At 41.3% G+C, this 14,743-nt stretch overlaps 1 protein-coding gene across 4 annotated transcripts in view; it reads right to left on the bottom strand.

Annotated features, from left to right (window-relative positions):
• Positions 1–8,183: 8,183 nt before the first annotated feature.
• Positions 8,184–14,743, bottom strand: part of dock4b (dedicator of cytokinesis 4b) — a 138,162-nt gene continuing 131,602 nt past the window's right edge. For all 4 annotated transcript variants that reach the window (XM_085250946.1, XM_085250949.1, XM_085250947.1 and 1 more), the window contains one exon: positions 8,184–10,624. In XM_085250946.1, the coding sequence (XP_085107072.1) occupies positions 10,169–10,624 (456 nt within the window). In that variant the 3' untranslated portion in view covers positions 8,184–10,168. The remainder of the gene's footprint in view (positions 10,625–14,743) is intronic.

Here is a 14,743-nt window from a genome sequence, read left to right as displayed (position 1 = left end):
CCTGAAGATTCCTGTGTTCATTCAACAGGAGCTGTTTCAACACACAACAACCCAAATGCTGATTTAAGGCTTAAATAAACCACAGATACAATAAGCTTGCTGCATCAGATAGGGTAGTCACTTAAAAAATAAAATATGATGATGGCAGTGGGGGGCTAGATCACCATGGAAACTTATGCTGAACACACAACCTGATATAAAGCATGTGTTCTGGGAGTGCCACTTTTTCACAAATTCTTCCATTTATAGTGTCCTGTAAGTATGATATCAATTTGCACCATGAAATAAATATACTTATTTTAATGCTCAGTGTGCTTGTACTGACCAAATTAATTATTTTCTTCAGCATCTGGCCTACTTATTTGCAGCACACTGTTATACGTTTATGTTCTTTATAGATCTGTATCACCTGTTCCTCTGAAAAGTTCTCTGAATGAAGAAAGCAATGCCAAATTGATTCATTTTGTGCAGAAGAAGACTTCAGCAACACGTCAGTTGCACCTTTTTATGTGAGCATGCACAGACCCTGAAGCAGAAAGCCCACGTTAACAAAGAAAGTTGTCACCAGCTGCTGTGATACCAGTTCCAGTACTGTGCAATGGTCTCGAGCCTCCCCTTGTTTCTCCATGTTTTACTGAGATAAAGATGCAGAGATTTCTTGAAACATGTGCAAACATACATGGAAAACATTATATCAGGTAAAACTTTTTATAATCTTTTTAAACAGTCTGCAGGAATTGTTCTCCTTCTTGAATGATATTCAAATATGATATTCCTTCATCAAAATTACACACAAAAATGTATAGAATATACAAAATTAAATCATGTAATGTGACCACATATTATGATGTGATAAGTAATTTCAGCTTAAACCCATTTTAGCAAAGGCACTACACCACAGAGTTTGTCATGTTAGTTGCCAGATAATGATAAAATGCACCAAAAGGCACTCCTTATATATCCAGTATGTGTTTTATACCTGTGAGTTGCAGGCCAAAACCAACACGTTCTCGCTCCCAAAGCGTAACATTTTACCAGGGTGCCAAATCGTTAGTATATTACGCTTTCGGCCACCCAACACATCCTTATATTACGAGTTTGAAAAAATACATAAGAACCGTTTGGAATTAATCTACACATGTACGTTTATTTTATTTAAATCGCTTTGGAAAACACTATCTAACACGATTAAGGTGATGATTAAGGTGATGGTTAATGTTAGGGATAAGGTTATGTTAGGGGTAAGGTTAGGGTTAGGGCTGGAATACACAGCTGGAACGTCTGTTAGCACGAGAGCGTTATTCTGTTCAATTTCGTCCACAATCCGGCAGGTAGCATAGGAATGCAGAAGGTCACCTTTTGCGTTCCCGTGGAACGCCTTGGAATGTGACAAATCGTTGGTATATTATGCGTCGGGAGTGAGAACAGGCTCACCAAAACATTTTTAGTGCTTTAAACAGGGTTCTCAGTGTTGATTTATGGGGTAATGACTCCCCATTAGAGCCAGCCCCAAGTGGCTGCGAGAGGAACTGCAGTTTATGGCATTTGCACATTAGCTTAAGTTTTCAATCCTGGAAGTTGCTTGTTGATACAACCAGACTTCTTTTTCTGACCACAGGTAATGCCCCCTTCTGCCTTCTGTCCGTTAGGAATAATGCACATTTCTTTTCAGACCATTTTCTTTATACAGTCTGTGGTCTTTTTCTTTTCTTTTTTTTTTCATTTTCCCATTCTTGCTACTCACTAGAACTACTCATATAAAGGTTTATGGAGTAGAATACTTTGGATTCAAGCTAAGTCATCTATTAAGTATCATAACTGAAGTGTATTTTGGCCATGTCCCTCTTTTATCACACATTTGAAACTCTGCACCAAACCTTCCTGCAGTAGTTTTAGAAAACCAATGCACAAATCTACTGAATATACTGTATACAGTGTGTCTTTTACAATAATACACAATCTCTCTTTCATATACACACACCTGCATTTCCCCGATCTTTTTTTTTTGTCTCGCGCTACACTGTAGTATTCAAAGCATTTGAAACTACCAGTCAACTCCCCCTTCAACTGAGGCAATAGTCTTCCGAGGAGGACAGCACAAGTTAAAAAAAAATTAACTTCACTCATCTTGCCATTAAAAACAACCTGGAGTATTTGAATCTGTCAGGTGAAAATCCCCCGTAAGCTGCCGAACACAACAGAGCAGATATAGGAGTGGAGCTGAAAGATAAAACACCCCATCTTTTCTTGCGAGCTTCTCTTTGAAACTTCCCTTCAGTGTTGCCTCTGAGATGGAGGTTCTTTGCTCCCTGCAGAGCTCCTCCAGCTTCCCCCCCTCTCCCTGGAGAGATTTGCAGAGCGAGACAAATACCTTGGGTTTCTCTGCGGCTGTGTGTTCTCCAAAACTCGCTCCAGGCAATTTTAAATTAATACCTAGCACTGCCTTTCCCCTGATAATTATGTATCATCACCCATGAATGCTATAAACGGAGGATGCTTAGTGCTTGTATAATAGGGCTAAACTGCAGCAAAAACCTCATTCTGGATATAATGAATGCTGCATCTCTTAGAAAGGTGTTGAACATCTTTACAATTACAAGGAGCTCTGCGGGTTCTCAATATTTACATGCTATTACAGCCCCGTGCCTTCCAGCTATGCTTCCTTTTGTTGTAAGGAAGATATCTATGCCCATGCAAAATGTCAGTGTCTTGGATCAGCAGAAATTTGTCGCCTACTTAACTCTCTCCTGTCCTTTAAGCTGGTATAGGCTTTGTTTGCCTCTTCTACAAGCAAAAGGCAGCTCTTTTCTCAATAATGAGCAGACCGACAAGCCTGCTGAGGTTTCTAACAGACTACAATTGTCCCAGGCTCGCTGAATGGCGAAGGCACATCTCTCCCAGTTTCTGTAATACTACCCGTGCTGCGAGGAGACTCCGCGATTAGCTGGATATTCACTCCTGACATAATAATTGTCAAATTAGAGCGAACCACCAACAATTATGATGAGTGTTGACAAGGTGAAAGTGTGAACATTTCCCAATCACCACGCTGCATGCACAGTATCTTTATAGGCAAAAGAGAGAGGGGGTTTGCAAGTGTTCAAGGTCCCTCAGTCAGTTCTGTCAAGCAGCAACTGCTGTGCTGATTATTGGGTGAGAGCATTCCTCAACACCCTCTGAACGTGTCCCATGGCAGTGGGGGTCGTGTGGGGGTGGGGTGTGTGTGTGTGGGGGGGTCTCTGTCAGTCTGAACCTCACATTTTAGAGGTCTAAAACTAGGAATTTGTTCATCTCATCAAACCACAATTCTTAATCCAGTAATATTGGCTATTGTGGCACTGGTGCAAGAAACACCGTATCTATTCAGACATCAGCAGTGTGCAGGAACTTTTCCATTCCATTCCATGGTCACAGATTCACACCTTCAACTAATTTAGAATTACCAATTAAACTAACATACATGTGTTTGGACTGTGGGAAAAGGGCAGACTGCCCCAGAAACAACCCTCCGAAGGAGAAAATGCAATCTCCACATAGAGGAAGCAGATTCGTGCCCAGGACCTTTTTGCTATGAGGCAATTATGCTAACCATGTCAAGACCACGTAAGAAGCAGACAAGTGTTAAGAATCTCTTGCACCCAACGGAAGGTAACAGAAGTACATCTGATACCTCCTGGCTGTCATTGAAATCTGTCAGTCAGTCCATTTGTATACATAGAATGGTTTACTGACTGTGTGGTCTGCTAGACTGCAGATAGAGTCCTCTGCCTTCTGCTTTCTTCTTGAAAAGTGAGCCAGAGTGTGGCAGTACAACTCCTTGGGGTACATATGGTTTTTGGACCTGTCATAGTGAATTCCACGTAGCTGCTTTGACTTAAGGGTGATGGTATTACACATGCTGAGCAACACCTGTGCTGTTCAATGATGAGCCAAAGGGTTTGCTGAAAAAAAGGCCTGTTATGTAATCATCAGGAACCTGCTTGTAACAACTAGTGAATTCCTTGTTCAAATAAAGCCTCATCATTTTGCGTCGAGCAACCCTAATCTGCTTTATTTTGTCTGCTTTGTCCTTTCATTTTAAATACCTCAAAATTCCATGTTACATGTTGCTGTAGTAAGGTTATTAAAAGTAAGAGGCAAAGATACAAAATATTACTTCACAGCAGACTTACTCATGTAGCATTATATAACGTGGAACTGACTCTAACCTCTTTTGGCAGCTGTCTTTCCTCACGGATTCCACTTTTGGGTTGCCAGCCACTTCTTCTATTTACAGTTTGCGATTTCACACAAAAAGTGCACTGATGTGAACTGTTTACACTATCTGCCCAAAGCCAATGCTGTGTCCAGCGAATAGACTCTCCTAACCAGAAGCAACAACATGCTCCTAGGCTTGCCTCCCATCCACAACCACTGAAGAGGCAGATTCATCACTCACGGTAAATCAACTCAGGTCTTTGCAGAAGCAGAAGTGTTCTGCCTTGTGAATGTCCTGCACCCAACAAAATGAAACAGGCTTATAATACTGTGACTCAAGTCAAACCTTATTTCTTCATATTTTTCTTCCAATAAGCCAGACTTTCTTAAAATGTTTAAAGTGGTCTTGAGTAACAATTCTCCTGGCTTTCTGAAGGTCTCTGAAAGTTTCTCTTTGGACATTGGCTGATTTTTCTTTCTTTTTCAGTCTAGTCCTTGTACCTGACCATGTTGTCAGCCTGTTTAACACTGACCTTTGAATCATTCTGGCATTTAAAAGATGGCATCTAGGTCAAAAGACGAATCAATTTTGTGTCTACACATGACAGACAACTTTGCAAAGAACCGATATTAAATGGTATATTTAGACACTTTAATGTTCCCATTTCTTTAGTAAACTATACAAAAAATACTAAAGATAATAGAGTCTGACAGACATAAGATAATATTTTGCAGTGTAAAGTAGCAGGCCTAAAAACCTGAAAAGTATTGAAACTCTGTAATCTAATAAAGACCTTCCACAGGACCTGAGTGATGTGTCCTGACAGTTGATCCATTTGCAGTTTGCCAAAGCTTCATCAGAAAATAGTCTCAGTGGAAGGGTGGCTGTCAAGCTATTCTTAACCCTTTATAGCCAAGTGTATCATATTTGGTACATGAGCTTTTGAGACTTCTACATCACCGGTGTGATTCCCAGATTAGACATGTCTGGTTTAGATAGTTTGGTTAAGTGTGTCAGGGGAGAAATACAACAGTATATGTCTACAGCTATCTGTAAAACACAGTGGAGGTTTTGTCATAGTTTGTATTTCAGCCAGTGGTGTGGTTGATCCACCATGAAACACCATCTGTAAAGCATTCGATTGACAACGGTTTCATTTTTCAGACTAATGATGTTTCCAAACATACTGGCAATGTAATAAAAACATACCTAGATAGTGTTCTGTTGTTCTGTTGTGTTGGCTGGACCTGGAAGGCAGGATAATAAACCAGCTGTTCTCCACAGAACCAGCAAATGTATACTCTCAGTGGCAAGGGAACAATGAGAACGGCACCACCAAGGCTGGAGACGGAGCAATACTGGAAGAGCATATAGGAGAAGGACGCAACCATAATGGCAATGCTCAGTGGCTAGTGGATCATAGCAACCTCTCCGAACAGGGTCCAGTAACCATCATGGTGGCAGACATCCAAGCAAGGGTCTCTAGTATGAAGAGTTGGACAGCACCAGGCCCCGACATGGTTCACCCCTACTGGCTGAAGAAGCTGACTGCACTCCACGAGCGTCTGGCAGCACAAATGAACCAGCTGCTAGTTGACGAGAGATACCCAGAATGGCTAACCGAAGGTTGGACGGTCCTGATCCCCAAGGACCCCAAGAAGGGACTGGTCCCCTCCAACTACCGACCAATAACCTGCCTCAGTACTACATGGAAGCTCCTGTCAGGCATCATATCGGCTAAGATGAACAGGCACATGGGTCAATACATGAGCGGGGCACAGAAAGGGATTGGCAAGAATACCAGAGGTGCAAAACACCAGCTACTGGTAGACAGAACAGTCAGCCGAGACTGCAGACCAGGCTGACCAACCTGTGCACTGCCTGGATTGATTACAAGAAGGCCTATGACTCAATGCCCCACAGCTGGATACTGGAATGCCTAGAATTGTACAAGATCAACGGGACCCTAAGAGCCTTCATCAGGAACTCAATGGGGATGTGGCGTACAACACTAGAGGCCAACTCCAAGCCCATAGCACAAGTCACCATGAAGTGTGGGATCTACCAAGGAGATGCTCTGTTCCCACTGCTGTTCTGCATAGGCCTGAACCCCCTCAGTGAGATCATTGACAAGACTGGTTACGGATACCGACTACAGAACGGAGCAGTTGTCAGCCACCTCCTGTACATGGATGACATCAAGCTGTATGCCAAGAGTGAACGAGACATCGATTCACTGATCCACACTACCAGGATATACAGCAATGACATCGTGATGTCATTCGGGCTGCAGAAGTGTAGTCGGATGATAACAAAGAGAGGGAAGGTAGTCAGAACTGAGGGGATCGAGCTACCAGAAGGCAACATTGCAGACATAGAGGACAGTTACAAGTACCTGGGGATCCCGCAGGCGAATGGGAACCATGAAGAGGCAGCTAGGAAAGCTGCAACCACCAAGTACCTGTAGAGGGTCAGGCAAGTCCTGAGGAGTCAGCTGAATGGTAAGAACAAGATCCGGGCCATCAACACCTACGCCCTGCCCGTGATCAGGTACCCAGCTGGTATAATAAGTTGGCCAAAGGAGGAGATAGAAGCCACTGACATAAAGACAAGAAAGCTCCTTACCATGCATGGAGAGTTTTACCCCAAGTCCAGCACCCTGAGGCTGTACGCTAAGCGGAAGGAAGGGGGCCGGGGACTGGTGAGTGTCAGCACCACGGTCCAGGATGAAACAACGAACATCCAAGAATACATTGGGAAGATGGCCCCAACTGACCGAGTGCTCAGTGAATGCCTCAGGCAGCAGAAACCCAAGAAAGAGGAGGGAGACGAGGAACCATCATGGAAGGACAGGCCCCTGCACGGTATGTACCACCGGCAGATAGAGAAGGTGGCTGATATCCAGAAATCCTACCAGTGGCTGAACAAAGCTGGACTGAAAGACAGCACGGAAGCACTAATCAGGATCAGAATTGTGTTTATTGGCCAAGTATATGTGCAGACACATACAGGGAATTTGGTTTTGGTAGATGGCGGCTCTCAAGCACAGCAATGTAAATCACACACACACACACGTGTCTATATACACACATTACACATACATACACAAAGCATACACACAAAGCATACATAATCATGGCAGCACAAGAACAAGCTCTGAGTACAAGATCCATAGAGGCTGGGGTCTATCACACCAGGCAAGACCCCAGGTGCAGGCTCTGTAAAGATGCCCCTGAGACAATCCAGCACATAACAGCAGGGTGCAAGATGCTAGCAGGCAAGGCATACATGGAACGCCATAACCAAGTGGCCGGCATAGTGTACAGGAACATCTATGCCCAGTATAACCTGGAAGTCAAAATGGGAGATGCCCCCAAGGGTGATGGAGAATGACCGAGCTAAGATCCTGTGGGACTTCCAGATACAGACGGACAAAATGGTAGTGGCTAACCAACCGGACATAGTGGTGGTAGACAAAGAAGACGGCCGTAGTGATGGATGTAGCGGTTCCGAATGACAGCAACATCAGAAAGAAGTAACACGAGAAGCTTGAGAAATACCAAGGGCTCAGAGAAGAGCTCGAGAAGATGTGGAGGGTGAAGGTGACGGTGGTCCCAGTGGTAATTGGAGCACTAGGTGCGTTGACTCCGAAGCTAGGCGAGTGGCTCCAGCAAATCCCGGGAACAACATCAGAGATCTCTGTCCAGAAGAGCACAGTCCTAGGAACAGCAAAGATACTGCGCAGGACCCTCAAGCTCCTAGGCCTCTGGTAGAGGACCCAAGCTTGAAGGATTGACCGCCCACAGGGGCGAGTGGGGAATTTTACAATTTTTTTATATATGCATTTCTATATATGTTTGTACATGTTTTAGTAAACCCCTGCACCCATTTCCCATTTTGCTTGCAAAATATACAGAAATGATTGGTAGCTTTTGCACAGTATTGTACATCCACAAGGTTTCATAATGTAGAAATCACTCAAATATATGACATAGGGCAGTTTATTGAACTTGTAAATGAGTTAGGAGTCATTATGCATGACCTCAGTTTTTCTACACTCACAAAACCATAAAAGTTTGAACATTTATAATAATAATTTGCTGCTTCAACATTACATTCAAAGCTGTAAATTGTTATAGCTACATTTTGTTAAAAACACAGTATTTACATTAATTGTAATACACAAATTTTATATTTGGCATACTTACATTAATCTCATTTAATTTACAGGTTCTCAAGTGCTGATTAATGTGAATATTTAATCTCAAATAATTCACAACAAATCAAAAAGTAAATCAACCGTACAAAAAATGAAACATATCCAAACAATACCAAAGCTACCCATTCCCGCCCCCCAGCCAAAAACATTTTGCACAGGATTGAATTTATTAATATATTATGCCAAAAAAAATGTCTCCATTTTACAAAACAGTGTGAGATTTGCCTGCCACAGAACATTTACTTCACTGCAGCAATGCGATGTGGTTGTGCTGAGAAGTCAACTCACGTCCTCTTTTTAATTAAACAGAAAGTAGACGTCAACTGTACAAATATTTGTCAGTGATTAGCTTGTAAATATTTTCCCAACACAACATCATTCCTCATGTGTTTTAAGGTCACTGCTGACTGTGAAAATCTGCTCCAATTACTGCTTTGTCAAATAAAGACTTTAGAATAACAGTACAGGTCATAATGCGGATGACAAGCTATTGTTTGTGCTTTTCGAAAGTTGCGTCTTATCAGTAGGTTAAATATTAATTTAGATTTTGGGGTAAAGTTTATTATTTATTAGGAAAACAGGGAAAAAGAGACCCTTTTGCAGCTGAGCTTCTCCTATTTTCTTGATTCCAGGTCCCAATTTAAAAAAAGAAAAAGAAAAAGGTTCTCGACAGCACATTGTTCAGTTTCCTTTGGCACATTACTCGATCCCCTCCCCCCCTCCCTGTTGTCATATACATCATGCAGGAGGAATAGGATGTGTTCACGTTAACGGCAATAGGCATTGTAAAAATTCCAGTTTGTGTTAGAAACTGCACCTACCTTTACCTATGTGTTTGGTCCAGACTCTTCTTGTCACTATGGGTAATTTTAGCAAGTCGCTGATTTAAAAATGTTCGAATTTCAGAAGAAAGAATGGCAGCAGAGTGGTTTCTTTAGATTTCAAATCACACTAAAAGTCTGCTGAGGTTTCAAATTGAATGTGACCACATGAAGTAAAACTGCTCTCATTATTGTGCCAAAGTTGCATTTGCCAGAGTTTCTGTATTACTGCATATTAATAACAAATATAAGGTCACAACTGCGGTCAAATTTGTAAAATCAACAACACTGTTATTAGATCTTTTGAATTCCATACATTTTTGTTAGTATCAGTTCAAAGTTTGAGGTTTTTGTACCATTGCTTATGTGGATATGAAAATAAGAACACACCGTACTACATCGTACTACACTTCAATGAAATGCATACTCGAGGCCTCTAGCACCTTTTTTTTTTTTAGCCGTACAGTATACAAATATACTGAGCTGTTAAGGGGAAAAAAACGTGCAAGACTCACAGATAAAAGACTCTGTTTCCAATACTTAAGGCAAAACAATTCTCATATATACCAATATACATATATTTGAGATTATTACATCTATCAAAACTGTGTTTTTCTAGAGTGTTCGGTAAACGTGTGGTGTTACAACTGACTGTGGTGAGCTATTGTATGTACTAGAGCTAAAAGTGCAGAACGACCAAGTCAAAGTCAATGCAATGCCCTCTAGTAAATACAAAAGAAACTTTATCTGCCAGCTTTTCAGTTTCTAGACTGCCTGTTAATGTGTAGGCTTGTGTCTTTTACTGGAGTGTAGGTCAGGAATGCCAAATTGAATGTCTCTAAAAAAAAGTGAGTGCCATGTAGAAAAGTGCAAAATATGCCAGTTTTTTTCCTTCCCACCATCTCCTTTCGTGTGCTCTGTAACCAGCACCTATAGCTGAGACACCTTCCTGGGCAGAGGCCTCGGTCTGGGGACTCGAGGGTCGGCGGTTCCATCCAACTTCATGCTGCCTGTGCGGAGCTGGTGAGGTTTGGGCGGCAGGGCTGGGGGGTCCGTCTGTGGGGGAATGGAGAGACTGTGGGGAAGCGGCACGGGCCTGCGGGGGTTGTTCCTCTCGTACACACTGTAGGGTGGCGGTGTCTTGTTCTCTCTGCGGATGGGCTCGTCCGAGCTACTGGAGACAGAGTTTGGCAAGGTGGTAGGTGGAGGCAGTTGGTGGGGCGGATGGTCACCTGTGGGGAGCTCGGTTCCTGAAGCTTCGGACACACTACAGCGACTGAGGGAGGATATGCCGCTGCTGTAGCTGCCGGACAGGACTGGGGAGTTGGAGACCAGACTGGCAGATTGGCACTCAGTGGGCGAAGGGGTGAAAGGTGGCACTGTGGTCTAGATTGAAGAATAGGAGACTTTATTTAAAAATACTGTAGTTCACTGCACAAAGAAATAGCTTTACCAGTACGGGACATGGATATCATCAACAACAGTGATACTACTACCAAATCAAATCAATCTTTAGTATCTGTGTTTTTGTACAAAAATAAAAATCGAAGTGGTTTAGAGATTATAGGGAAAATAGTATTACGAAAAATGCAATATGTCATTTGTTGCTATTCATCAAAAGTTTGTATTTGCCTATCTTGATGCACACTCAGTCATCCAAGTCCCAAAAAGTTCATTCTGTTCACCTGAAAACACTACACCCACATGAAAAGAATCAACTTTTTGGGATTTGTATGTACCTATTTTTAAGACCTTCTAAGGCCCAGAAGAGTTTTGAATTCTGACCCGACACATAAAACACAACTTCAATAAGGCATACTTTCTTCTGCACATGACTGTATAAGCCCTATAATGGATCCTTGAGGTACACCATAGGCAATCTGGGGAGCAGATGGGAAGTTCCCATTCCTATAACTCCTAATAAACAGAAAATGATCTTAAATGTTTGCGTACACTAAACCCACAATGACTGACGTCAGAATAGCTACAGACAGAATAAGAGGTGAAGCTGTTGTGAAACTTGTAATCAGAGTGAAAACAAGCATTATTTTACTTTTAGACTTTTTTAATAAGGATATCAAAATATTAGCTGTTCGCCAGATTATTAATTACAAAGATTCGCTCTGTTTCTTTGTCTGATATGAAAGAACTTTTAAGCAGTTCCTAAATTTAAAAAAACAAACAAACAAACAAACAAAAAACACCCTTTTGAAAAGAAAGTCACCTCTGGAAGAAAAAAGTCACAAGAAAACTGATAAGATCTTGTGATATTGTGTGAAATTTCTTTTGGTAAACAATTAACTGGGCAATTAAAATATAATAACAGACAAACAGAAGATTGGGTTTTTGTTTTTTATAAATAAAAAAAACAAAAACTGACCACCTTCAACTTCAGTGATTTTTTTTTCTTCTTTTTTTTTTAAATTTCATTTGAATTATGGAGCCTGGAAGCAGAGTATTACTGAAGAGGAAATTAAAAAGTATAACAATAAAAAAAACAAAAGAATATATTAGAGATGGACCGATCCGATATTACGTATCGGTATCGGTCCGATACTGACCTAAATTACTGGATCGGATATCGGAGAAAAATAAAAAATGTAATCCGATCCATTAAATATCACGAAAGCACCTCACAAAACTTGCAACACGCCGTAACTCGCCTCAGAACGTCGGAGCAGTATGCATCACGTGATAGAGCAGCTGTGGCATGCGGGACCTGTCAGTGGTCTGGATAGCATTTGGAGCTTCGCTAGCAACCTGGCATTTCATCTCCGACAAAGTTATCCCCGAGAGAAGTAAAGCAAGTGTGTAAGTCCATCTCTGAATGTTTGTAAAGCATTCCCACGTTAAGCTTAACGAGCGACTGCCTCTCGCTCTCCGGCTGCTACTTCAATCATGAAACTGCTAATGATCAGCTGATCGGCTTTTCTGTCGTGAGTCTCTCTTGTTTGTTTTTGGTCCACTTTGCGCCAGAAAGAGCAAACCAGCGGCTGAACAACAGCAGAACGTTTAAGCTTGATCAGCTGTTGTTAGAATTTATTTAATATTTCTTTCTACACCAGGATCTTTTTCTACATAGCTGACGCTGGTAACTGTGCAGGGGCGGATCTAGCAAAGTTTAGCCAGGGGGGCCGATAGGGCATTAACTGGGAAAAGGGGGCACAAAGACATACTTTTCTTTCTTATTCTCATTTAAAATGTCTAGCTTTTTAATAAATAATTATCTGACACCCAAAGTTTTAATTTGATGTAAAATGAATAGAAGTCAATTACTGTACATAGTGACTATTAAGTCTAATATATATACCCTAGTAAGCTATAGTACATTTTCCTTTGGGAAGGTACCATCTGTGCAGTCTGCAATTTTGTTGAAGAAAGATGTTGAATCTATTTAATATTTCTTGAAAAATAATTGATTTCTGTGCATTTTTTTTCACACTGCATCAAATTAAGGTTGATTACGTTGATTAAGCATCATGAGGTGGAGCGTGAGGGGTGGTTCCCTATTTTTTATTTATTTATTTTTGTTGCTGGGAGTTGGAACCCTATTAGTTAGGTTGCTTAATATTTACGCTAAGTACTCTTTAAAATACCAGAATAGGGAGGATGGTGTAGGTCTAAGTTTATTAGATTGATCAGTATTGCTGAACTATGAAATATTTTTTTTGTATACAGGTATAACAGAATAGCTTTAGTGTAGTTGTTGTTTTAAACTTGAGTATGAACTTGCAGACTTGCAAAATGCAGCAAGATATTTTAAAAAACAGTTTTGTTGATTAAAAAACACTATATCGGATTCATATCGGTATCGGCAGATATCCAAATTTATGATATCGGTATCGGACATAAAAAAGTGGTATCGTGCCATCTCTAGAATATATATAGTGATATTTTTGAGGATCTTCATCCCACGTATAACTGATAATTCATCTAGTAACACTTTCTAATAACCAATATTAAATAACACAAAAATAAGCACACTCAACACTTTTTTTCCCATGTCAATTACCATCACCATGAAATAACCTCCATGCTGGAGTTATGTTTCCCTCCCAAATGAACAAAACCTTAAGTGCATGACAAAAATATTTTGTAAATTACATATGTCATATAAGTTTTGTCTTAATTATCATGAGTCGCTTGTGATAACCACTTAACCTGTTGACCCCTCCCCCCCACTACGCTGGCTAAAACACGTGTGCTAACACAGCTGTGTGGCAACAATGAATAACCTTAAAAATGTAGTCTGTGAACAGAATGAGAGGACAAGTTTTCTTCACTCCATCAACTGGGCCTGTGCACCGAGACGAAAAAACACAATATGCTGCACTTCCCTCCAACAAAAATCCGATCACTCATCAAAATGTTTTTCTAAGCAATTACACCACACTGCCATTATATCTGCTGAAAATAATTGGATCTAGTGAAGTATACAGTTGACCAGTAAGGTTGCATTGTTCCTGCCACAGGGGCATGCACAAAGAGATGTATTTGACATGCACGACTGCACAAGCCTTTTCACATTTGTCCGAGCATGATAAAATCTGTATATTTAATACAATCCTGACAAGTACTTTAAACTCCTGACCCAGTTTTCCACCTCTGGAGATGAGTAAGTGCAGCCCTGTCAGACTTGCACCATGTGTTTTCTGCAGGTTCACTGCAGTCCTGGGGTTTGTGGTCTGGTAATAGGCCTCTGGCTGCACTGACTGATGTGTGCGTTTGGCATGGGTGCGCTCATGTGCCAGATAATGGGGCCCGCTGGAGGTCCACAGAGGATCCATCTCAAGCTGTGCCGAGATGGGCACTCGGCACTTCGCTACAGGCTTCTTCTATCGCCACATCGAGCATGCACGCAAACAAACGTGCCAACACACTTTGCCACACACAAATCTGATTGACAGAGCATGCTGAGCGCCAAGCTGTCACTCACACTTTGGTATCCAGTGTCTCGCTCTCTCTCTTTCTGTTTCATACACAAGTGGTGGGAAACGCACACAAACAGCCACATACGTGGCAGTTGTCACATGTGAGGAGACATCACACCTGTGACGATGCTGGGAGCTCAGCACTCCCGCTTGTGACAAATAAGATAGCAGCTAGCAGAAGACTAGACAGCTTTTCAAAACAACTTTTTACCCTCATTAAGAGCTCCCTCACTGCTTAGTTAAACTTTCCCAGATTTCTTCTGCATTTGCAGACTGGTATTAAGATGATCATCAATAAATCCGAGCTTAAAAACAAATTGAGGTTTATCTATAGATAAACTTTGGGGTCAGAGACAATAAAAAAAACAAAACAAAAAACAAAACAAAAAAAACAACCTCTTTTAAAACTTTCTTTCTTTCAAGATGTTGAGGGGAACATTCACTGCAGCACAAAGAGGTCTCGTCACTTTAATAGTAAAGGAAAAAGAGACACAACAAATAGGGTTCAGGCGTTGAAATTTAAAAGGAATCCCGGCTATTAAGACATGTTTGCACTAAAATGTGTACTGTGCTT

Source organism: Mchenga conophoros, linkage group LG17 (genome assembly GCF_057382185.1).
Source record: "Mchenga conophoros isolate Kocher_MC1m ecotype Shallow Benthic linkage group LG17, M_conophoros_male_GT1.1, whole genome shotgun sequence".
NCBI lineage: Eukaryota > Metazoa > Chordata > Actinopteri > Cichliformes > Cichlidae > Mchenga > Mchenga conophoros.
Note: the sequence above shows the minus strand (reverse complement) of the source record. Positions and strands in the feature narration are given on the sequence as shown.